At 34.2% G+C, this 27,284-nt stretch overlaps 1 protein-coding gene across 1 annotated transcript; it reads right to left on the reverse strand.

Moving 5' to 3' along the window:
- Positions 1-18,413: 18,413 nt before the first annotated feature.
- On the reverse strand, positions 18,414-26,950 carry LOC131637545 (endoglucanase 8-like). The gene is made up of 7 exons (XM_058908144.1): positions 26,432-26,950; positions 23,384-23,803; positions 23,146-23,238; positions 20,288-20,440; positions 20,086-20,191; positions 19,202-19,368; positions 18,414-19,126 (listed from the first exon to the last, which is right to left on the reverse strand). The coding sequence occupies exons 1-7, from the start codon at positions 26,657-26,659 to the stop codon at positions 18,800-18,802; spliced, it is 1,494 nt and encodes a 497-aa protein (XP_058764127.1). The 5' UTR covers positions 26,660-26,950; the 3' UTR covers positions 18,414-18,799.
- Positions 26,951-27,284: the final 334 nt, after the last annotated feature.

The following is a 27,284-nucleotide window of genomic DNA, read 5'->3' on the forward strand; positions in this document are numbered from 1 at the left end:
CTGTGTTTTAGTACCAGGAACCGGGTTGTCCCTAGGTGGGAACCGGTTCCCAGCTTGCTTTGTTTGCTTAGTCCCTGGTTTTTGTACCAGGGACTGGGTTGTCCTATGCAGGAACCGGTTCCTGTGTGTTATTTTTTTTGTGTTTTCTTTTCTAACTTCAATCCTTCGTATCTTTTTACTCGTAACTCCGATTTGCACGTTCTTTATATCGTTGGAAAGCTTGCGAAACGTGCTATCTCATGAGATGATTGATATTGATTGATTTTTAATTTCTTCATGTTTGTTTTCCTTTGACATTTGTTGTTCATTACATGTGTACATTACTTGTCCATTTCCTTTCGCTTTGTAGTAATAACGCAATTCCGATTGCGGTGTTTGTTATTGTAATACGGTGAACTGACTTTATTTTAAATGTGCGGATAGCAAGAGTCGCCACCGACTTTTATTTTATCCAATTAGGAAAGGCATAAAAGAACAGGAAAGACCTTCTTTGAAAAGAGGTTGAGTTCGGGGGGTAGGTTATGCAAAGGGAAGGTGTAAGCACCCTTTGCATCCATGGTTATCCATGGGCTCTTAATTGCTTAGCTCACTTTGTTTGTTTGAAATGTTTGAAAAAGTGTCGTGTGTGTTTAGAAAAATAATTTGATTTTAAGAATGTCTGAAAAGACAAATGTTAGAAAACATGGTGTGAAAAGCGTTTGGTTTGAATTGTTGTGAGCAAGCACTTAAGAGTTCCTACCTTAAGTTAGAAAAATTGTTCTTTTAGTCTTTCGGGCGAAAGGGTCTATCCATACCATAAGAGGGCAGGAAGTCTTTCAATTGGATGTTGAAGGGTCATCGAGAGTTATCGTTCGCCATAAGACTGTCCCTTGCCATAAAGAGGGCAGGTAGTCTAAGGGAAGGATATAATAGTCGTTCTGTTTAGGCATCATGCGAGGATACCTTAGCAATTGGGACAATCATTCTTTATAAGGCAACCTCGAGGGACTAGATGATTTTTAATCTTTAAGGCAACCTTGCTTTAGGTATCCTCGGAATCGAGGGACTTGACTATTTAGTATAATTAGAGGCAACAGGTAGCAAATAATAAGGAAACAAGGCAACCAGAGGGATTACCCTAAAGGTGTGTGTGGCACAATCACGTGGTTAATTTCAATGATATTTATCTTGTAAGTTAGTGATCTAATTCATTTAGCAGGCTTGCACTCCCTAGGATTACTAACCACAACAGAAAATAAAACAGTTTAAATGTCCTACGCTATTACAATAAACACCTGCGGGGATGGGGGAATTAAAAGGCGGAAAAAAATTGTAACCCTTATAGGGTAACATAAAAATAAAGGTAGAAAAAGATAGGGCAATAATTAATTTGCATATCTTGAATGCCTTGATCTTCCTCGAACCCTTGATTGACTCTGAACATATGAGAATTAAATGGAAAATAATAGGGGTGAGTGCATTACAAATTCATTGGTAATGGGAACAAACCCTATTTTAATCAAAAGGCAAAAATAAAAATTAAAATGATATTTAAACAAGAAAAGAATTAGAAAAAAGAATTAGAAACTCAGCTTTTTCGATTGGTATGGCGCGTGGTCGAGGATTTTTTATTAACCCTGAAAATTAGGCACGAAGAAGAAAAGTGTTAGTGCATTAATGATATAATGACTATAATGTAACAAATCAAAAATTAAAATGGTAATAGTTTAGGCAAATAAAAGGCAAGGCAAAAGGCAAAACCCCGAAAGATACAAAAGTTAATCAGGGTTAATGGGCAACACCTACTAGTAAACCTAAGGCTATTAGGGTTTATAAATGTATCGAGGTTAACAAACCTACAAATTAATTATTAATCTTCAATTAATTAATTAATTAAAAGTACATACAAAAATGATAATTTTTATTGTTTAAAAACAATTTATTGATAAATTTGTGGAAAAATCGAGTTTTCAATTGAAAATAAATAATCATAAAAATATTATATAAAACATTAATTGGCTAAATCTATAAAAATAAATAAAAAGGATTTAAAGAAAAAAAGAAAAGAATATAAATAAATAAAAAAGATTTATGTAATAAGAAAAATAAATAAAAAAATAAATAGAAACTCAGCTCAGAATCAGGTGTGGCATGCTGGTGAATTCCATGGTGTACCATCAAGTTGATAGGCGTTGGATCTGAAAAGCTGATGATCTGAAGGCTGGAAGGTGGGGCTGCGTCGTGATCTTTCCTGGGTGTGCTACACTGGATTTAGTAGTAGCTGAAAGCAACCAATTTGACAAAAAGTCCCCTTGTCATACACAAGGGTCGAACCCAGGGCGTGGTGAATACCAAGGACTCTGCATTGCCAACTGTGCTACACGATTAATCTGTTAATGTACTACACGAAATTAATAAAATATTAAAGCGTATGGAATATTGTGAAGAGTCAAAGATGCCGTCAGCCTGGGTCCCACTGCGCGAACCAATTAACAAGAGGGAGAGGGAGCTTTGAAAGTTTGACCAGCAAACGATATTGTGACACGCACGCGGAGAGAGAGAGCTCTCATGGTTGACTTGCCAATGGCCCTCGTACGCATGTATCACAGGTGGGTCCAGAAGACAGCTCATCGTCTTCTTCCTTGGGACTCCATAATTTGCTACGATTTAGCTTCGGTTCCATATGCCGGTTTGCTGCGAACGTTCCCTAGCAATTTTCTGCAGAACTTAAACTTAACAAAACCACTTTAAACGTTAGTCACAAGTACCCAGACCCACCAATTGGCACCTTGCGAATTCAATGGTGCCATTGGTTTGTCCTGAAAATGCCCGCAACCGAGGATCCGTCGAGCATCAACTCTCATGCCCTAAGTATGGTAGATAACGTTATATACATTAAACCTTCCAACCATTGATCCAATCCTTCTCTAAAAGGTTCCAGGAGCACAATGAAATCATCAAATCGCGTTAAATCATAGTAATAATTGAAATACCAGAATTTGGAAATATGCATGAAAGTTGTTGACTACGGTACGTGAATTTGAAACGTGATTGAGGTTTAAAAACTACATGGACTTACCTTATAATACCTCAGAATCGGAATGGAACACTTGCTTACCTCTGAACGGCCTTGGAACCAAGAATGCAAATATGCCCTAGTTTGTTGAATTCTGCAACTTTAGAACCCTAGATCCTCCACCCAATTTTTGTCCCCTACTGCATAGATGACCTTCTGTATTTATAATGAGGAGAATTAGGTCAACCATGTTGGAAAGAAATCATGCCATTGATGATTTGGAAATATTAAAAAAATTTGATTGAAAATCTTATAGAAACTTGCTATTTTTGGAGCACAATTTCCTTCCAATCAATTTCACTTGATTCCTATTAATTGGGAGATTTGATTTTGGCTGAAAAATAAGTTCACACGCATGAATGCAATCTTTTGTGTTTTTATTTTAATTTATTTTGATTTATATAGAATAAAATCAAAAATAAATAAAAACAATATCACTAGCCATGCACCAATGAAATTACTTGGCCCTCAAAATCCTCTTTGAGTGATTATATTATGATTCATGCATCTAAAAATATTCATTTGTGATTTATTTAATTTATTTTGATTTAATTTGATTTTATGTGAATAAATTCAAAATAAAATAAAATAAAATCACAAAATTGATGAGGATTGGCTTATGGGCCTCCTATAAGCTTATAATCACGTGGGAATCTCATAATTATAGGCCCACCACTCAAAAGTATGAATTTTGTCAATTAGGTTTTTTCACTTTTCTTGAATTTTAGCTAACTTGCTCCAGCCATAACTCATTCAATTTTGATCGTATGAGGATGATCTAAGACTTTTTGGAAAGCCCAAGATGTCCTCTATAACCCCCTTTGGAAAACTTTTTGCATTTGACGATTTTAACTTGAAGATATGGCTCCTGACAAAAAATAGCTTTTTGCGATCTTCTAGAAGGACCTGTAATGTATTGGCTCATATCTCTTATGCGGAAGCATTTCTTGACCTTGGGCCCAACATCAAAGTTGTAGAGAATCAAATTTCCTTGAGAATGAGCTTTTGTTTAGGAAATTTTGAGAAAGTGTGAGAGAGTTATGGCTGGTCAAAGTTCGTTTGACTTTTACCTAAAAACCCTAATTTAGAAACTTTTGAGTTTGTTGATTTCTGATCATTTCTTGATGAAACATGATCAATCCTTGATCAAATGGTGAATGATACTTCATAATGAGGATGTTGACCAAAAATCAGAAGTTTTGACTGTGGTTTGACCATAGTTTGACTTTTAGGTTAACCAGTCGATTATTGATCATTTCGGCCATTGAGTGAGCAATCTTTTGAATCAGAGCTTGAAACTTGGCATGAGGATCCTTTGAAGCATGTGAGAGACCATGAAGTCCACTTGAGGTATCAGAAGTTGATTTTACTTTGAGAGAAGCAAAACCCTAGTTGGAGGGTTTGTTGTTTATGAGAGAGACTGCATGCTTCTTTCTTGTGTATCTTTGAGCATTTGAAAGTCAGATGGACTGAAATATGAATAAATATGATGGGAAAATTTTGGGGTATGACAGTTATCTCTAACTTGTGTGTTAGTGTGCAAGGCATTTGGATGGTCACCGATTGACACTTATTACTCGAGTGTTCCGCTTTACTTGCGGGACACGATTCTGTTCACTTGTATCGTGTTCTCATCCTGGAGACACGCCTTTATTGCTATATATCTGCTTGTTTGGTTTTCCTGTTCCTCTTGCAGGTGTATTGTGATTATGCTCGACGCGCATGTCGACCTTTGTGTGAATTCATGGCTAATCGGTGTGCTGACTATTTGCTTCTGCTTTGCTAGCTCGCTCGCGGGATCCTAGTTTCCTTGCTCTCTTCGCTTTAGTTTACGGATCATCATCCGTTTGGTATTGATTCCGTTTCATTTTATTTTTCCCGCACTTTATCGCTTTCTCGCATCATCCTTTAACATGAGAAGTAGGACCTAGACATGCATCTGGCCAAGCCCTCGAAAGAGGCTCTGTTTTTGTTGGTGTGTTTACATTTGTGCTTTGCGGCAGGGAGTCACGGTGTAATAAGTCCTATATGGAACTCCGTTAAGTCCTCTTGGACGGCACGCGGAAAGGGTTAGTAATCAACCCCCGCCCAGTCTCATCGAGTCCGTTCAGTAAGCGCACGCTACGCGTTGCTTGCTTCTGAACCATCATAAGATCTTGTTATCGAGTATGTCAGGAAAAGGGTTCATGCAGCCGGACCCCCGCACTTCCTATAGCTCGCGTCGCTCGATGTTGATGCTCGGTGTACGCACGCACCGTTTTCCTTTCAGATCCGTGACGGCTTGGTTGCTGAGAGGGATCCGCTCCTCTTGTCTATGGCCCGATCATTTTCGCGAGGTCTAATGCTTGGTTGACTCGGGTGATTCGCTCCCCTTGGCTATGGTGGGACCGCTTTTTTACCACTCGGCCAGTACCGTTGGTTTTGTTTGCTTTACGAGCAGAGCTCGTTTGTGTGATATTCTAGTTTGCTTTCGCTTTTCCCCATAGGTTGCTAGCTTAGTTTAGACTTGTACCCTTTGTATGATAACATTAGGTAGCAAGCTTTCCCCCTTAGCTTAGGTCTTCCTCATGCATTCTTTAAAACACAAACCACACTCTTTGATTTTCTTTTCTTAAGAGCTTGTTATTTCCGCTCCATTCCCAGCATAAGTCTCCAAAGGTCGAGCAGCGGAGTGTGAATGTAACTCGTTCACCTAAAAAACACAAAACAAACAGAAACTAGTTAGCCGAGCTACGGTACCTCTGATTCCTCAAAAAGGATACGTAGGCAGCGGGGTAGGGCCCGTGCGAGCACAATCCTTTCTTTTCCCTACATTTTGCATCCATTTTAGTCCAGATTAGCATAGATTTGTTACACACCCATAGATACCAGACGATGGGCGCGAGGGGTGCTAACACCTTCCCCCCCGCGTAACCGACTCCCTTACCCTCTTCTCTGGTCGTGAGACCGTTGTTTTGTTTCGTGGTTTGCTGGCATTCCCTTCCTTTTCAGGATAAATATGTTAGTGGCGACTCTATTAATTTTCGCAGTAGCGACAGGCACGCAGATGAAAGAGTGTGTGATGGAAAAATTCACCATGAAGCTTATTCACTGCAATGGAAGAAAATTGATTCCTTGTTTCTATATTTTTCTCATGAACATAAGAACCTTAAACCTGGACTTTCCACAGACGGAATTAATCCTTTTTATAATTTGAGTACTAACCATACGTCATGTCTTGTACATCTCATGATTTGCAACCTATCTCCATGGTTGTGCATGAAGCACAAGTATATGATGCTATCGATGATGATTTTTGGTCCAAAACAATCAGGACATGACATAGATGTTTATTTAACGCCATTTGTAACACCCCATTTCTACCCGGCAATTATATGCAAGAATCAGAGTTTCAAAATTTCTCGACAAACAAATGAGGCGTCACATATTCATTTCACAATAAATCACTTAATCGCATCTAGAGGATACATAGCACTTCTTTGATCAATTGAATAGATACTCAACATATAATACCCTTCAATATAGAATAACTTCTTTTATTAGAACATGGCAGAATCATAGTTCTAAATCTTTAAATCAATGACATCATATTCAGCTAAGATAAAACAATAAGCAACCACATCATAAACATCATAGATATATCATAAAATCGTCCCCCCGAGTGCTACGTATCAGAGCGACAACCGACTCAATTAACGACAACTAAATCTTCATACTCGAACACCTGCACGTTACCAATATAAAGGTAACGGCGAACAAGAGAAAAGGGTGAGATATCAAATCATATAAGTGAGCGCATGAAAATTTGTATATTAGGAGTCAGACATATAAAATTATTACATCGCAAGTATCAATAGTCACCATACATATCATATTTTCCCGATTCATAGATCTCACATACTTTTCATCGCACAACAAGTCACGATACTTCACATTCGCGTCATTCATATATCTCATTCATTTACTTCGCAAGCCAAATCATAACACTTCACAACATCACAAAACATCACGTATAAGTCACCCATGTATTCACAAACACATCGCATATGAGTCATACATATATTCACAGTCATCGCATCATAAATGTCGCAAATCAAATCAGCAAACATCGCAGCATATACATCACAAAAGACATCATGAGACACGACTCGTGCATATGCATGTGGTACCAATCGGAGCTTCAGCCCCCGTCACCAATTGCCCAAATCTGAGGCACAAGGCATAAGCCTTCGTCACTAATTTTGCCAATCCAGGCCGTCATAGAGTATGCATATGAAATGTAACTCGACAAACAAAACATACACAACATACTCATCACAATCAGACGTCATCACTAGGCATACGCCTACGTCACTGATAATTACCAATTATTAGAGGTAATTCAACGTCACAATAATCATTCATCTTCACATAGAAATAAACTCATCACGACATCATCATCATCATGTTTCGGCATATTACGGCAAACATATAACTTCACATATTAACCAAATCATCACAACCATCATCATATTTCGGCATATCACGACAACCATATAACTTCAAATATTAATCAAGTCATCGCATCAATCATCATATTTCGGCATATCACGACAAACATATAATTTCACATTTTAACCAAATCATCATATAAACAACGGAGCAATCCCAATAATTCACATAATCAACAGTCGATGGCATTAATAAATGATCACAAAGATATCCACAACAATTCATAAGATATAATCACATTTCGATACCGGTTAATTGGACACAATTCAATTACTTATCGATTATCCAATTCATTCGGTTAAATACCCAAGATATCGTAATTCACTGATAAACCGAATAGTTAATCTAAGTTCACATTTATTCCAATTAAATATGCTTATTGAAGATTAATTCAACCATTAATTTAATTGACCGATTAATATCACAATTTTGACAAAATAACACCACCATAGTAATGTACTAATTATACTTAGCTACCACGTCAATTTTCATCAAATTCCGGAAAACTAATTATACCTCTTAATTCGGCTATTTCGATCAAACGAGACTGTTTTACATTTTATTATAACTACTACTATTACTGGCCAAGTGGTTCCATTATGGACATGTGTGTGCCGCTACAGTAAAGGAAATAAATAATATATATCAGCCACCTTTATCATTTCGCTACAGTGAGTGTGAACTGCCATGTTGGGAATAGTAAAGGAACATATACTACACACCTAATAAAATAATGCATCAAAACGGCACGTACAGGATGACGCTCGTCATTAGATTAAAGGGCCATGCTGCCCGTCATTAGCATATAACCATCGCCACTTTCCAGACAGTGCATCCGTCATGCATACCGTTATACATTTTCAAAGCTTACGTTTGTGAATACAAGATTACACTCAAAGATGTTTTTGATTCATGGCAAACTCAATAAGCATTCAAACAACAAAGCGGGAGCAGAAAGCTCAAAGAAAAGCAAGCATTGATCACTCATGACAGAACAGGTTGATCTATTATGCATATAGGTCGACTCAACACAAGCAAAACAAGAAGAATGCAGAAAAGCAGCAGTTAGGTCGACCTACCATCAACCCAGGTCGACCTAAAATGGAGAAAAATCCATATACTTCTGCTAGGTCGACTCACACATCATCTAGGTCGACCTAAATTGATGAAATTTACATATCAGTCTGCTAGGTCGACCTACACAACAACTAGGTCGACCTAATCTGAGAAAATGTCCCCAGAATGCATCTGAAGAGGATTCTGGTCGACCTACTCCTTGAACAGGTCGACCTAACTGGGAGCAAAATTCTGCAAGCTCTGCTAGGTCGACCTAAGCACTACAAGAGGTCGACCTAACTGATCAAGAAGTCAAAAATTCTGTTTCTCTCATCTCCAACTGTTAAGCTATCATATATATTGTCCAAGGTTGATTATTACAAGCAACACCAACGACTGAAAGATACACAAAGGCTTCTCATCTTCGTTCTTCGTCATCTCCAACGCAATTACACATAATCATTCTTGCGTTGAGGGTTAGTGATCGAGTTCGATAACGTCCATGGAACGGAATTGAAGATTCCTAGCGGGTGAAGATTTGTGGGGTTTTTGGTGAATAAAATCTGCGGGTTTTGTCCATCCAAGATAGGTATTTCTTGGGGGTTTTTATCAAGAGTGTTCATAGAAGAATCATCTGAGTGTGAAGATTGAAGAACAAGGGTTCGAGGGAATTGAAGACACTGCAGAAAAGGGATCACGTGACGCTCTTGGATAACCTTGATCTGACTCAAGATTAAGGGGGAAGAAGATTCAAAGGATCGACATAATTGGTTTATGGTTTATCGCTTTGTTATCTTCTTTGTATATACTACTTTCAACATTAATGAAAGATTTCCCAATTTCAGTTTGGAATTGGGGGCAGACGTAGTCGTAGCGAGTACGATCGACGAACTGCCTAAACAAATATCGTGTTCTTGTCGCTTTTACTTTTTCATTTACGTTCTGTTCATGTTTGGTTATAATAGCAAATTGATCAACGATTCGAGTGTTAAGATTGTGAATTAAGAACTTATATAAACATCACAATCCATCACATATTGAATCACCGTCAATTTGATCATTATCACCAAGTGTTTGTATATTTGTTTCTATCACTTTTACTGCATTGCAAACATTGTCCATCATACAAGAAGTTAATCTGATTTTCAATAAGAGCAACGCTTTGATTCTGCAACGTATACTCTTATCACTTACCTCAAGTTTTTGACTGGTTTTAAACACATATACAATCGTTTCGATAGTGGTTCGGAATAGACGCGAGTCGATTCAGAATCACTTCCGCTGAAATGTCGTTTAACTCCGTAAAACTGTGAACGATCTATTCACCCCCCTCTAGATCCTAAGGCCAGCGTCTAACAAGTGGCATCAAGAGCTCTGGTTTATTCCGTGCTACGTGAAACACTTATTGGAAAGATGGCTTCCGGACCTAAAGGGGCTCACAATAGAGCTCCAGTTTTCAACGGTGAAAACTATGGCTATTGGAAGGATTGTATGTGTGTTCACATCAATGCAATTGATAGGAACATCTGGACAGCTATTGTCAATGGTCCCTTTCAGATCACCATGACAAATGCAGCTGGTGCAGTTGTTCCAAAACCAGAAAATACTTGGGATGCTGAAGATGAAAAGAGATATGCATACGATTGGAAAGCGAAAAACATTCTAATCTCAGCTCTAGGAGTTGATGAATACTATCGCGTTTCCCATTGTAGATCAGCTAAAGCTATGTGGGACACATTGCAAGTTGCCCACGAGGGAACGGATGATGTCAAACTAGCTAGGATCAATACGTTAACTCAAGAGTTCGAACTCTTCCACATGGAAGATGGTGAATCCATCGAAAACATGCAGAAGAGATTCGTTCATCTGAAAAATCGGTTAAATTCTCTTGATAGACCTGTTTCCAATGCAGTTGCTACTAACAAAATCTTAAGATGTTTGAACAGGGAATGGCAACCCAAGGTTACAGCAATAAAGGAAGCAAATGATCTAAACACCTTAGACATTACCACTCTCTTTGGTAAACTAGAGGAACATGAACAACACCTTAAATGCCTTGACATGCATGAAAAAAGGGCAAAGAAAGAAAAGAAAAATGGAGAAAAACATTCTGACAAAGGCTTGATCAACTATAGAAAGCAATCAAACAAGTTCAAACAAGATGACGGCAACAAAGGAAAAATCAAAGGCCTTTGCTTCAATTGTGGGAAAGCCGGTCACTACAAACCAGATTGTCCATACCTTAAGAAGGAAAAAGAGAAGAACCAAAGCAAAGGTCATAACAAATCTAAAAGAGCCTACATAGCACGGGAAAGTGATTCATCTAGTGAAATCTCATCAAGCGATGAAGAAGAATCAGCAAACCTATGTTTCATGGCTCATCAACACAAGAAAAAGAAAGCTGTAAGTCATCTTAAACCTGAACTCGTAGATAAGGTCCACCCACTGAAGACATTGTCAAGGATAAGGAAGACGAGAATGAAAGTATTGTAAAGAAAGATGCTGAGAGAGAGAAAGATGAGTCTCACGATGAAAATGAAAAAGAAAGCATCTCAAACAATGAAGAACTTCCCAAGGCCTGGACAAATGTGAAAGACCATCCAATTGACAATATAATAGGAGACATCTCAAGGGGCGTTACAACACGCTCAAAGATAAGTAACTTCTGTCATCATTTTGCTTTTGTTTTACAAGTTGAGCCGAAAAACGCTAAGGATGCATTACTTGATGAGCATTGGCTAATGGCCATGCAAGAAGAATTAAACCAATTTAAACGGAATGATGTTTGGGACTTAGTCCCTCATCCGGGAGATCATCAAGTAATAGGCACTAGATCGGTTTTTCGTAACAAACTTGATGAAAACGGCGTTATTACTAGAAACAAAGCTAGATTAGTTGCCCAAGGTTATAATCAAGAGGAAGGTATTGATTATGAAGAGACATACGCTCCTGTGGCACGTCTCGAAGCTATTCGTCTCTTACTTGCTTATGCCTGTTCTAAAGACTTCAAACTATTCCAAATGGATGTTAAAAGTGCCTTTCTAAATGGCTATATAAATGAAGAAGTCTATGTTGCTCAGCCACCCGGCTTTGAGAATCATATGTATCCAACTCATGTCTATAAGCTGAAACATGCTCTATACGGTCTTAAACAAGCCCCTCGGGCTTGGTACGAACGTTTGAGCAAATTTCTCCTTAGTCAAGGGTGCTCTAGGGGTAAAGTTGACACTACTCTCTTTATTAAAAGAAAAGATAAAGACATTCTCCTAGTCCAAATTTATGTAGATGATATTATATTTGGGTCGACTAATGCAAAACTTGTCAAAGATTTTTCTAAGCTTATGCAGAGTGAATTTGAGATGAGTCTCATGGGTGAGCTAAATTTCTTCCTTGGCCTACAAATCAAGCAACTCAGTCATGGAACGTTTGTGAATCAAACTAAATACTGTACGGAACTGCTCAAAAGATTTGGAATGAGTGAAGCAAAGGAAATTGACACACCTATGGCAACAAATACTAATCTAGACAAAGATGAGAAAGGTAAAGAGGTTGACGTGAAATTATACCGAGGTATGATAGGTTCACTATTGTATCTTACTGCCTCAAGACCAGACATTATGTTTAGTGTGTGTATGTGTGCAAGATATCAATCTTGTCCAAAAGAATCTCACTTAAAAGCTGTCAAAAGAATTCTGCGATACTTACGTGGAACTACTACATATGGCCTATGGTATCCAAAGGGAAATGAGTGCCATTTGGTAGGATTCTCCGATTTAGATTTTGCTGGCTGCAAATCCGATAGAAAAAGCACCACTGGAACATGTCATCTATTCTCAAATTCATTGATAAGTTGGCATAGCAAGAAACAAGTATCGGTTGCATTATCTACTGCTGAGGCAGAATATGTAGCTGCTGGAAGCTGCTGTGCACAAATATTATGGCTCAAGCAACAACTTCTTGACTTTGGTATTAAGCTTGATCGCATACCTATCATGTGCGACAACACAAGCGCCATAAACTTGAGTAAAGATCCTGTCTTACACTCACGTACCAAGCATATTGAAATAAGACATCACTTTCTACGAGATCATGTAGAGAAAGGAGACGTTACATTTGAACATGTAGAAAGCAAGAAGAAACTAGCTGACATCTTCACCAAGCCTCTAGCAACGGAGCAATACTTCAACATTCGTAGGGAATTAGGGATACTCGATATCTCTAATTTGGGCTAATTACGTTTGTTCTCTCTTAATATTATTTCTTTACTTTATATATATATTTTTCTGCTAACATTTCTCTTAGCGTAAAGGTAGTTCATCATCAAGCCAGGCGTCATTCCACATTGACTAAAGGCTGCCACTAAAGTTGACACCTACATATTGAAAAAGCGGTAACGTAATTGTTGTTCACTTCCAAAAATATTATTGATACTATAATATGCTATCAATTAACATGCTTATAGTGACTTCATGCATATAATCGCTCTTGCTCATATATGTGTCTCATCTTTAATACACCTTTAAACATATTTGGCTCTCATGCTATCACTATCTACCTTTTATCTACTATACTATGAATGCTAGCATTTTATCTATGTTTCTCTCGTTACTCTTCTACTCTATTGTTTTCTCTTTTTGATGTTGTCAAAGGGGGAGATAGATGCTGAGTGTATGGGGGAGCCATGTTGAGAGATAGATGCTGAGTGTACGAGGGAGCTTTGTTGAGAGATAGATGCTGAGTTTGTTGAGTATTTGTCACTTACTACCAAAGCCTCGACTACTGGTTTGCCATCATCAAAAAGGGGGAGAATGTGAATACAAGATTACACTCAAAGATGTTTTTGATTCATGGCAAACTCAATAAGCATTCAAACAACAAAGCGGGAGCAGAAAACTCAAAGAAAAGCAAGCATTGATCACTCATGACAGAACAGGTTGATCTATTATGCATATAGGTCGACTCAACACAAGCAAAACAAGAAGAATGCAGAAAAGCAGCAGTTAGGTCGACCTACCATCAACCCAGGTCGACCTAAAATGGAGAAAAATCCATATACTTCTGCTAGGTCGACTCACACATCATCTAGGTCGACCTAAATTGATGAAATTTACATATCAGTCTGCTAGGTCGACCTACACAACAACTAGGTCGACCTAATCTGAGAAAATGTCCCCGGAATGCATCTGAAGAGGATTCTGGTCGACCTACTCCTTGAACAGGTCGACCTAACTGGGAGCAAAATTCTGCAAGCTCTGCTAGGTCGACCTAAGCACTACAAGAGGTCGACCTAACTGATCAAGAAGTCAAAAATTCTGTTTCTCTCATCTCCAACTGTTAAGCTATCATATATATTGTCCAAGGTTGATTATTACAAGCAACACCAACGACTGAAAGATACACAAAGGCTTCTCATCTTCGTTCTTCGTCATCTCCAACGCAATTACACATAATCATTCTTGCGTTGAGGGTTAGTGATCGAGTTCGATAACGTCCATGGAACGGAATTGAAGATTCCTAGTGGGTGAAGATTTGTGGGGTTTTTGGTGAATAAAATCTACGGGTTTTGTCCATCCAAGATAGGTATTTCTTGGGGGTTTTTATCAAGAGTGTTCATAGAAGAATCATCTGAGTGTGAAGATTGAAGAACAAGGGTTCGAGGGAATTGAAGACACTGCAGAAAAGGGATCACGTGACGCTCTTGGATAACCTTGATCTGACTCAAGATTAAGGGGGAAGAAGATTCAAAGGATCGACATAATTGGTTTATGGTTTATCGCTTTGTTATCTTCTTTGTATATACTACTTTCAACATTAATGAAAGATTTCCCAATTTCAGTTTGGAATTGGGGGCAGACGTAGTCGTAGCGAGGACGATCGACGAACTGCCTAAACAAATATCGTGTTCTTGTCGCTTTTACTTTTTCATTTACGTTCTGTTCATGTTTGGTTATAATAGCAAATTGATCAACGATTCGAGTGTTAAGATTGTGAATTAAGAACTTATATAAACATCACAATCCATCACATATTGAATCACCGTCAATTTGATCATTATCACCAAGTGTTTGTATATTTGTTTCTATCACTTTTACTGCATTGCAAACATTGTCCATCATACAAGAAGTTAATCTGATTTTCAATAAGAGCAACGCTTTGATTCTGCAACGTATACTCTTATCACTTACCTCAAGTTTTTGACTGGTTTTAAACACATATGCAATCGTTTCGATAGTGGTTCGGAATAGACGCGAGTCGATTCAGAATCACTTCCGCTGAAAAGTCGTTTAACTCCGTAAAACTGTGAACGATCTATTCACCCCCCCTCTAGATCCTAAGGCCAGCGTCTAACAACGTTTACTAACACGAACAACAACAACACAAATTTCAATTTCCAGAAAACAATCAACAGCAATTTCAAACAACAACCACAACAGATTCAACACAACAAATTAATAACCTAAATCCCTAATCCCCAACATACAATATTTCATAATCCCCATTATAGAAAGAGAACCCCACCGTTACCTTATTCAATGTGAAGCTTCCGATTGCATTTCCGATTGGGCACCATGAATGGAAATCTTCAAGCTCATTCCTCTTCTCCAAGACTTGCCTCTTTCTCTTCAATCTTTGTTTTCTCCCAAAATGATAACACTACAATTCATATCTCTAAAACCCTAATTTTGTTATTTCAATTGGGCTTAGTTAACACTTCCCCTTCACAACCAATTTAGGCCCAATAAGTCTAATAACTCCAATTAAATAATATCACTTTTGTTAATATTCCAACAATATAATAAATTTCGACTTGTAAATAATATTATTCTTAATATTATTCTTCGACCGTCCGACTAAAATCCGACTTTTAACTTAATAAATTCAAATACGCTTCTTAAAATAACACCCACAATCCAAATTCGACCGATATATCATATTTCCGATCTAATCTTAATTACTCCGAAAATTTCCAAAACTTCAAATATTATTCCAATAATATTTCTAATACTGAAAATATCAAAAATCTTGATTAAATATCAATCCGCTATCCCGAATTAATACCGACTAAATCGTCTCAAAATACGAAAACTTCACTAAACACTCCGAACGTCTAGATTAAGCGAATAATCGAATTTCCGGGCGTTACACCATTGATTGGATATTTAAGACTTTTTTGGGAGGAATGTGTTGATGTTGTTGATGTGTATACATGTGATAATTTTTAGTTGTGTGTCATGTTGTTTTGCACAATCAATGAATTTCCTGCATACGGTAATTTATCTTGGTATAGCGTCAAGGGATATAAAGTGTGTCCTATATGTGAAGTTGATACATGTTACCACCAATTACAAAAAGGAAAAAAAGTCAATTTATCTTGGGCATAGAAAATTTCTAAGACCTAATCATCCATATCGTAGATTGCAGAAGACTTATAATGGAGACTAGGAGTTTGATATTGCTCCAAAGACCTTAACCGAGAAGAAAGTTTATAAAAGACAACAACACATTAATGTTGTCTTTGGAAAGAAACAAAAAAAGCCCGTGGAAAAAATATTTGGAAAAAGAGGTCGGTATTCTTTTATCTTCCATACTGGTCTAGTCTTGATGTAAGACATTGTCTTTATGTGATGCATGTAGAGAAAAATGTATGTGATAGTTTGATTGGAACACTTCTCAACATTAAAGGAAAGACAAAAGATACTAAGAAATCTCGCAAAGATATGGTTGTGATGAGTATAAGGCAAGAGTTAGCCCCAAAAGAAGTAGGAAATATAACCTATTTGCCCCCATCATGTCACACTTTGTCTATTTGTTTTTTTTTTTTGCAATTGTTTGCACGGTATCAAAGTTCCCCAATGGTAATCATCAAATGTGAAGAAACTTGTGCAGAGAACGATCACAAGTTAGTTGGCTTGAAATCTAATGATTGTCATGTCCTGATGCAACAACTTCTACTAGTGGTTAGTTGTGGCACTTTACCAAGAAATGTAAGGGTAACTATAACCAGATTATGTTTATTCTTCAATGCTATATGTGGTAAAGTTATTGATTCTAGAAATTTAGAAGACTTGGAACACGTAGTTGCAAATATCTTGTGCCAATTAGAGATGTTTTTTCCTCCATCATTCGTTGGCATTATGGTTCACTTAGTTGTTCATCTAGTAAGGGATATTAGAATTTGTGGTCCAGTTTATTTACGGTGGATGTATCCGGTAAAGCGTTTCATGAAGATTTTAAAGGATATACAAAGAATCATCACTGTCTGGAAGCTTTGATCGCAGAAAGGTACATCATAAAAGAAGCTATTGAGTTTTGTACAAACTATTTATCAGAAGCGAACTTTATAGGAATTCCTGAGTCTCGTCATGATGGATGTTATGATGGTAGAGGTATTCAAGGTTTAAATGTTAAAACATTTGATCAAGGAGTAGATCTTCAAGCACATTTGTATATATTGAATAAGCTTAGTGAAGTTCAACCTTACTTGACTGCTCACAAAATTCTTATAAAGGAAAAATTCTACTGAATGAATGAAAAATGGTTGTTGACAGGGCATAACAAAACTTGTATAACTTGGTTTAATGAAAGTATTTCTAAAGAGAGTAGTGCATCTGATACTTGCAAATGGTTGTCACACATGTCTAAGGTTAATGTAATTACTTAGAGTGCATAAGACATTAGTAAATATTTATTCTATACAAATTCAAAGGATGATCGTAGCACCATGCAAAATAGTGGGGTTATGGTTAAGGTTGAATACATGTACTTTTCTGGTTCCAAAGATAACAATCTTGTAGTAGCATCTAGAGCGTACTTTGGGGTCATTGAGGAGATTTTGGAGATTGACTATGTTTTTTTTAAAGTTCCTTTATTTAAGTGCAAGTGGATTGACAGCAACACTAGTGTAGAAACCGATGAATTATGATTCACACAGGTTGATATTTGAAAGACAACTTATAAGAATGACCCATTCATCATGACAACCCAAGCAAAACAAATTTTTTATCACTGATCCTTATAACACTAGATGGTCAATTGTTCTTCAAGGAAAACATCTTCCCGATAGTACTGATGAAATTAAGATTTTAACTATGAGACGCCTTGTTTAGCAACCCATGTACGTCAATAATTTGAAGAAGATGATGTGCATGATATTCGTCGTGATCATGAAGAGGGGATATGAGAAAACTAGTAACTAAATGTTTTATATCCCTTAGTCATTTATAATTAATCATATTACGCCTTTGTAATCATTGTACTATAGATTTAAAGTTGTTGTTGACTATCCTGATTAGTTTCAAATGTTATTCAAATTATAGATGTTTAACGACTAATGGCAATTTCTATTGGACAACCTACAAAACTTTCCATTTTGCTTATTTTTTTTTGTTGGTTAATTATTTGTTTTAGTTTTGATGTAAAATTCTAAAGTGTGTGCCATTTTGGATTTGCATTTGGTGTAATCAATGAATATTTATGGTACAATGTTTCAGATTGAGAAATTGACAAAATGTACAATGTTTCTGTTTCAAGAATCTGCAAAATATGGTTCTATATTCTGTAATATGGTTCTCTAATACAGGTGCAAACGACAGTACAAAATAAAACTTAACCCCTCGTTTTTTCCATAAAATCGATAGAATAACATTGAGATATTGCCTCGGTTCTATAAAACACTGAATGTTAATATTTGGCGCACCATCCAATTCTAAACACAATAAAAATGCAGATGCTAAGAATCGAATCTACGTGCAAATAACTTTACTCCTCGGCGTTTAAATAACCGAGATTTTAAGTGGTAGTTTTGCATGACGCCATTCGTTATCCCGCTTTCGAAGCTAAGATCAAATGTATTTTACATCTGACGTTAGATGTGTTTTTTAATTAGTGATTGATGAATTCTTACTATATAAGAAAAAGGATTTACTCTCAAAGTTGCTCGTTTACAATCACCAATCCCAATAGATTTATCAATAAGCCATTCTCAAACTAGATAAATTACATTCTCAAAATTGTTCCATGGAGACATCAAAGATGTGGTGAAAATGTTTGTATACATGTGTTTTGGACTATTACATCATCCTACAATCCTAGTACCTACAAGGGTGTGTGGTGTCCAACACCCTTTCTAACATCTCAACCCAAAAGTTGGATGAACATTACATGGTGAAAGTATGTAAATACATAAGACATATAACACTATGAAAAATGTGCTTTGAAAAAAGCCAAAACACCCACAAGAGGTGCATTGATGTATGTTGTAGGTTCTGAGTGTACAAAATCAGCTCTAGAATCAACATACTCATCATTAATATTAGGTCCTCCAACAACAGCTCCTAAGAGCAAATTAGGGTTAGGGTTTTGGCTTTCAAAATAAGAGGATCCTCCTTTGCAATTAATTTGGTTTGAATGTTGATCTATAGAAGGCAATGATGATGCACGATGATGTATTCTTTTAGGAAATTTTTGTCCATATCCAACCATATATGACATACTCAATGGATTGCTTCCTAGTATGTAATCTACCTACAAATTTATAAAAATAAAAAAAATCATTTTTTTTGCTAAAATAATTTTTAATTAAATTTTATGCAAACATACCTGGCTTTTTGCTAATTGTTGAAGTCTCATTGAAGAAGCTATAACTCCACCACCACAATCAATCTTTTTATTTGCTTGATTCAAATATCCAGCATAAACTAATAAAAGAAATGAGTATGCTGTTGCATGCTGCATGTTACTCCCACTAGTCTTGAATAAAAGCCCTCCTAATTTTAGAAGAAAAAAGGAGCTACTAAATTTTAGAAATATAAAAAGCATGCCTAATTTAAATTATATATAGTTTATAACAATGTCAATAGGAGTATACAAAAATATTATTAATTGAAATTTATTCTGAAAACTGATTGCATTGAATGAATTTTTTTCTAAGCATTTACATATTCAATAAACTGAATAATATATTACAAACTATTTAGTTAATTAATTTAATTTAAAAATTATTTTAATTAATTTTTTTAAAAATAATAAATATTATTATTTTTTAAAATTAATATATATTAATATTTTTTCAAATATTACAAATTTTTAGCCAAACAAATAATGCAATATTCTTTCATTCTGAAAATTAAAAAAGTAAAAAAATTAATTTTCTCAAAATAAAATAAAAAAAATAAAAACATTACTTTTTTCGGAAAATGAAAAAGCAAAAAAATGTAAATTTTTTTTATAGAAAATAAAAAATGAAAATTTTTTTTCAAAATGTTTTATTTTCATGAAAAAATAATTTTTCTTCTTCTAAATAAGAAAAAAAAAATATTTTTAAACATGGTTTTAAAATGTTTAAAATATAAGTCTGGTGTGTAAAATGTTCAAATACATGTTTAATTGTGAAGTTAAGTTTAAAGGACTTAGATGTCTTGAATTCAATTTTTAATAAAGAGAAAAAAATAATATTAATAATGAATTATGAAGAATTAGTTTACCTCGAGAATATGAGACTGAAACTAAAGGTGATTCAGGCAACACAGCACATACAAACTTGTCCGCATTGAGAGTAAAAGGCTTAGAAGCTGGATTATTAACTAGAAGCTGCTTATGATTAAAAAGAAGAACAAAAATGTTACAATGTTCATTAATATTAAAAAATAATAATTATAAAGTATATATGTTTAATTGAATCAAAACCTTAGAAACAAGAACGTTGATGCCGGCATCCTTTGAATCCCATCCAAATTCACCAAAGTTTTTCACATTATGAATGTTTTGTTTAATGTAATTCCAATAATTAGGGATCTTAGTAGCCCTCAATAACCATGCTGCTCCCCACACCAATTCGTCCTATATAATATATTTACAATTTACATTAATTAAGCATAGTATTTACTTTTAAAGCATTATGCTCATGAATATAAAGTATAGTAGCTAAATATTTCTGCCAATTTGATTATTTTTCGAAAATTAGAATTCATTTGATTCAATGACAAAAATGACACTTGTGCATATCAAGTGGATTGAATATAAAAAAATTCTCACCTCAATGGGCATTCTAAGATATCCCCGTAACTTAATTATTTGGTCTCACTTTAAGATTTTAATTACATATGACAATAAAATCAGGTGCGTCTAAATCCGCCTTGTATTTGATGGAAATAACTTTTTAATGTGTTCGAGTTTAGATTTGATCAAATTTTATAAGATGAGGATGAGATCAATAAGGATACTATAGTATTCATCTCTATCCATCTCTAACTCAATCTCGAATTCGCTTTGCTAATAATTTGGAGTATTTTTTTATAATTTAGAATATTAAATATTTTGTTAATACATTGATATAATAATTAAAATATTTAAAATATATATATATATATATATATATATATATATATATATATATATATATATGAAAATTTTCAAGATTGATTATAACTTACACTTTTCAATGTAAGTTAATGTATGTCAAAGTGCAATACAAATTATAGGTTTGATTCTAATGCAGGGAAGAGGGTGGTTCGAGAATATCTGAATCCACCTGAGATGAGTTTTGAATTCAATTATTTATCTCTGTTAAAATTTAGAGTAGGGAACTAGTATTTAATAAATATTCGAGTTTAGATACAGGGAGGATAAACCTCTTCTCCACTACACTTTATTGCCATGTCTATATAGGTTTAATCCCCAAGTCCGACGTAATTAGACAAGTTTAGTTTTATAACTAAGTTCTTAACTATGTTCTAGAATAAAAATATATTCTAATTGATTTAAAATACTAAAATGGCGTAGTAAGTAACAATCACAATTAACAAATGTTTGAAGGATCATTAGAGAAATAAATATATTGAATCAAGAGCAACCACATAAATGAGAGAGACATCATATATTTACAAAAAATCTTAAGGCATTGGATATATGGATCTCCTACTTATAAAGTGTTCAAACTCCATTTTTCAAAGTAATGTGTGACTTCCAACTCACACTTGAGTCTCAACAATCCCCCTCACAAGTGTGAGTCACTCATATCATTAGCTTTGATTCATATTACTTAGCAACCAACTCTTGATAGGAATTTAATTGGGAATCTCTAGTTGATATGGTATTGATGGAACTTCTTTATCGAAATCATAGATATGTTAGCCTAGGGGGATGGTCCCCTTCTTAATTTTGTCCTTAATGTTATTCATGTTTTCTTCCTAACTTTTTATAAGATGCCTTTGACAGTTTAGAAGAAGTTAGTCAAAGATTCAGATGAGATTCCTTTGGGGTGGTTTGAAAGGTGAGGTCAAGAGTTTTTGGGTGACGAGGTTTGATGTATGTAAATAATAACAAAAATGGAGGTTTGAGTGTGAGAGATCTATGGTTGATTAATGTAGCCCTAATAGAAAAATGGAGATGAAGGGTCTTGTTAGGTGCTTCTGATCTTTAGTATGATATTCTTGTTGTCCGATATGATGTCTTCATTGTCACCTCCTTGTGTAGAGGTAGGTTTTTTGAATTTCACTTTATTTCCTCGTGGTGGAAAGGAGTCTCCCTCCTTGGGTCTAAAAATAAAAGGTCCTCTGAATTGGTTTGAGGGTGGGCTGGTTGAGACGGTAAGGTCTGATCTTCAAACCTTATTTTGGGAGGATCATTAGATATGAAATATACCTCTAAATGTTTGGTTCCAAATAATTTTTACCCCCTCCCAAGTTCAAGATGGTAAAATGGGTGTGTTAGGGAGGTAGGAAGATGGGAGAATCACTTGAGATCTTATGTGAAGGAGATCGCTCTTTCTCCATGAAGAACCCTTGGTCCATGACTTTTTTCGGTCCTCCGTCAGTTACATTTAATGAGGATAGTGAATCAAGAGTTCTGACCTGCTCTAGAGATGTTCTGGGGTTTTGGTATTGCAAGGTTTTTCCCTGTTTTGTTAATGGTGTGTCTGTTGGTCTAAGCTCTAGCCATATTTTCTGCTGGGTGAAGCTTCCAGAGTGGGTACTTTTTCTAGAGTTTCTCTTCTGTTGGTTGCTCCCTAACTGTTGTTTTGTGAATTTTTTCCCTCTTTAATGTGTTTTGCCTGACTATTTTTCTTTTTTCCTTAGCACTTCTTATGTCAGTTTGTATTTGATATATTTTGTTGTAGGGTTTAATCTCAACTTTTCTATAATATATATATATATATATATATATATATATATATATATATATATATATATATATATATATATATATATATATATATATTATTTTGCCATTAGAAAATTGGTTTGGATTCATCCTAGGATCCTATTTCTGCTCTCCCTACTAAATCTAGCTATGTGTTTGATACTACTTGTTAGAGAATTCAAGAAGTCTCAATGAGTTAAACGTTTAAAATTCAAGAGTTCTTGACACCACATGTACACTCAAAAAGACGATGGGTGTATGCGTCTTTTCTCTTATATATTCACATTTTCTTCATGTATATATATAATCAATGTGAGACTTAACCCCTTATACTTGAATTCAAAATTAACTTTTAGGAATGAAAATATAACAATTATAGATCAAAGAGATAAAACTAGACCTACCTGGTAGCCACCATAATCACAATAGAATGGGCAAACATATGGACCAAGACTATCATTATATGAACCTCTGTATTTATCTGCAAACTCAAAAACCTAATTCCATACAAAAGAAAAGAAATAATCAGATTGAAAATTGAATGTGCAACATTATGGTCATAGTATAATAGTTACTGTTGAACTAGATAATAAATAAAATGCAAAATGTAAAAAGTATTTTAAAAGTACATAATATAATTACCGTTATAGCCCTTTGGAGAAGCCTTTGAGAATAGCCAACATTATTATGACCAAATTTCCTAAAAGCAATAGAAGAAGAAGCAAGAGCAGCAGCAATTTCAGCAGAGACTTCAGAGCCAGGATTCTCACTACTAACAAAAAAAGCAGTTCTAGGAGTATCCATATCTTCAGGTCTCTCCCAACAATTATGATCACCAAATGGATCACCAACTTGTGCAAAAACAAACCCAGGGGTATTTGTGGATTTTAGAAAATAATCAGTGGCCCAAGCTATAGCATCTAGGGCATTGTTGAGTTCTGATTGGCCCATGAATTTTCCAAACTCAATTACACTCCATGATAACATTGTTGTTGAAAATGCCATTGGAAAATTGAATTTTACGTTATCACCAGCATCGTAGTAACCTCCAACTAAGTCAACCTATTATGTGTAGATAGATAGGTCATAGGAAAAAAAATTAATCAAAGATTGATTATTCCAAAAAAAAAAAAATAAGGAAAAATTAAAAAAGCCTTTATAATATGAACAATTGTCTTATGAAATGTCAAAGAGCCATTTTAATTTTCCATGTTCCACGAGTCACTCAATTAAGTCACATAAAGTTTTTATATTAGTAGTTTTAATTAACTGATTACACATGTATAACAATTGTTCCCACTAACTGATAAAAAAAAGTTTTTTTTAATTTCAAATATATCTTCATAATCATTATTTTATAATATCAGTACTATATTTTTTACAAATATATCTTTACATGTTTAATTTCAATCTACCTAGCAAAAATCCACTAATTTAATTAAAAATACTCTAATAAATGAAAGGAAAAAAGGATATACACTAACCGTGTAAAATAATTTTACACTGTCAACCAATGACAATCATAAATCAGAATAAATCAGACTGAAAATTTAAAAAAATTTATATGACATAACAGAACGTTATATTCTAATTGGATTTTTTACATTCTCACTGAATAAACCATTAAACTCTAAATGAAATTTCAATCTACAATTAATACCAGCGACAAATTAAAACTTTTTACAACAACTTATTATGAAATTAAATATTCTTTCCGTTCAAATTTTTCTTTAAAAAAGAGAGTTTTTTTTTTTTTTACAAAAATATATAGATAATTTATTGTGTAATTGAAGGAGTTTTTATTTAATAATTAGTTTTAATAACAATTTTAATTTCATATTTTTCTTCTCCACTATTATAAATTTAAACAATGTTATTCTTCTCTATCATTTTTTTTAGGTTTTTCATCTCCAATTTAATTCGATTTAGAGATCAGTTCTGGCATCAAGTGAGTCAAATCCCACCCCAATCACAGTTGCGGGAATCGTACCGTGAGTCCAACTAACGATTCTTCTCTATCATTTTTGTACTAAAAACCAATAAATATACATTTTTAAATAATATGTCACTCCTAAAATATGATAAATTATCATATATAAAATTTTAAAGATGAAAATATAAGTTGTAAGTTATTAAAAATTGAATACGTCATTAATTTTCAATAAAAAATATAAATAAATAATCTAAAACATTTTAAAAATTTTAAAAATAGAAAATATAAATTAATTTTCTAAAAATGTGAGAAGGTTAATTTTGTGAATGTGGCAATATACAAGATTAAAACTCTTATAAAATCTAATATTAATTAGTCTATATTATTTTTTATATTTTTTAATGTTGTTTAATAGTGTCTTAACATACTCATTAATTAGGCTGCAAAATTTAATAATGTTACGGTCATACGACCGCACGTGTTTCTTAAACTAATTAAAATTGTGTGCCTTTTTCTCTATTAAATTAAAAGCCTCATTGAAAATTAAAAAATTACTCATATTTTAATTCGAGTCTTCAACAACAAAGAACACATGACCCAACTATTTGTTCTATTTTCACCATTAATGTTGGGCCCACTACACCACTTAATTTGGTTTAAATAACATTAAGTAGTTATAAATGACTATACTTTTTCATATTAAAAATGATAATAAATCCTTTAAGTACTTCAAACTAGAACATTATATAAATTCAGTGTTTTAAAAATCGGACCGGACATTAAACTGTTGAGGGTATTATTTCATTGGTTTATTGGTCGAACCACTAAATTATTGGTCGAACTGCATGACTAAACCGGGTTAAACCGGATAATTCGGTTGAATAGATCGGTTGTTATAACAAAATTATATAAATATAAAATCTGTCGAACCGGATGATTCAGTCTCTACAAAATATAACTAACACTTAAATTTAAAAAAAAATCATATTATAAATAAATTCACAAGTTCATAATTTAAATTCAAATTTCACATCACACAGAATAAAATAGTACATAATTACAAATTATAATTGCAAACAAAAATTTAATCGCAACATAATCTAATGGAATAATTTATAACAAACTAATTCCATTGTCTACTAAATTTAATTTTAATAAAAGAAAAATTGTTTCAATGTTGGAATCTCCTTTTCAATATCAATATCCTCGATAACAAAATCAACAGCATCTGCAACAATTTTTTTATTTTTTATTTTATTTATTTTATTTTTTATTTTAATTTTTCATTAAAATATTCAAAACGACGTTGTTTTAATTTTTTAAAATAAAAAATTTTAAAAATGTATTTAAACGGCTGTTCTTAAAAATCGTCGATTTTTTCGGTTTTAGCGATTTACACCGGTTCAATGACATTTCCGATCCAGCTATTGAAGCAGACCGATTACCTGACCGGTTCCCGGTTCGACCGGTCGATCCGGTCCGATTTTTAAAACACTGTATAAATCATCACAACTAAAGAAAAAAAATTAAAATAAATAAGTTTTGAGCCCAAATATTTTAAAAAAACAATTACTGTCTTCATGCAATTTTTTTATCAATGAGTAATCTAATGACCACACACTCACACATAAAGGTAAACGGTGAAAACTAGGTTTGAATCAATGAAACAAGAACATAGGTTGTATCAACCAAACAAAAACAATATCACACTAAAGTGCAAAAATGAAAAATGAAGAGAGTATAGAAAAATGAATTACTTTATCAAAGAATCGATCATCATCAAGTTGAAATCCATCTTCAAATGCAGAATCTTTCCTCCAACTCATTCTTTGTGTTGGTGGTAACTTCCCTGACCTTTGTCCTTCAAAGAACAATATGCTCTTTGACAATGCTTCTCCATAATTATGCTTCAACCCCATGCTCCTTTCACTTACACCCAAAAGTGTACAAACAATTATCATCACCAAATTTTGCTCCAAACCCATATTAAAAATATATAGTAATTAATATACTAATGAATGTTGATTGAATAAAATGAGAAGGGACTTATGGTGCTTTTTGTATGAATATATGAAATGAGTGAATGTTAGTTTGGAAGCATTGGAAAGGTTGCAATTGTGGTTATAGTGGTTAGTTACTTAAATAGTGTCCTACTTAAGCTATACTTCATATTTTGATCAATCATAATTAAGACATATTTATAAACTGACTCCATTCGATGTTTTTTTCTTTTGCCCTTTCCTTTATTCCATGGTTTGTTTTCAATGTAAGTAGCTTCTTTTTTAAAAATAGAGTTTTGAAGATGTTTTTCTTACTTTTTGTCCAAAAAAATTATGTATGAAGGGACGGCTTTTTTATTAAATAAATGAATTAGAAAACAAATTAACGAGGTCTTGCTTGTCAATTTATATGTTATTTCTATTTTTTTTTTTAAATTGCTTAAATTCTACAACTTTGTAGTAGAGTTTAATAATAGAAACTATAGATGCATAATTTTATTTGTAACGAGTTACAAGCTCGCAGTTCTTGTTGTTAGTGAGTATGATGGTCAGACCTCTAGATCATTTTTTATTAGTAGTTATTTTGGTGATTATGAATCTTATTTGGAGC

Source organism: Vicia villosa, unplaced genomic scaffold (genome assembly GCF_029867415.1).
Source record: "Vicia villosa cultivar HV-30 ecotype Madison, WI unplaced genomic scaffold, Vvil1.0 ctg.002025F_1_1, whole genome shotgun sequence".
NCBI classification, from domain to species: domain Eukaryota; kingdom Viridiplantae; phylum Streptophyta; class Magnoliopsida; order Fabales; family Fabaceae; genus Vicia; species Vicia villosa.

Excerpts from the sequence above, each read along its gene's own strand:
- LOC131637545 (XM_058908144.1), bottom strand. The coding sequence starts at position 26,659 with ATGGGTTTGGAGCAAAATTTGGTGATGATAATTGTTTGTACACTTTTG. Across the intron at positions 20,441-23,145 it reads GTGATTATGGTGGCTACCAG|GACGAATTGGTGTGGGGAGC; the intron begins GTAGGTCTAGTT and ends TATATTATATAG. Across the intron at positions 20,192-20,287 it reads TCAACGTTCTTGTTTCTAAG|CTTCTAGTTAATAATCCAGC; the intron begins GTTTTGATTCAA and ends AATCATAAGCAG.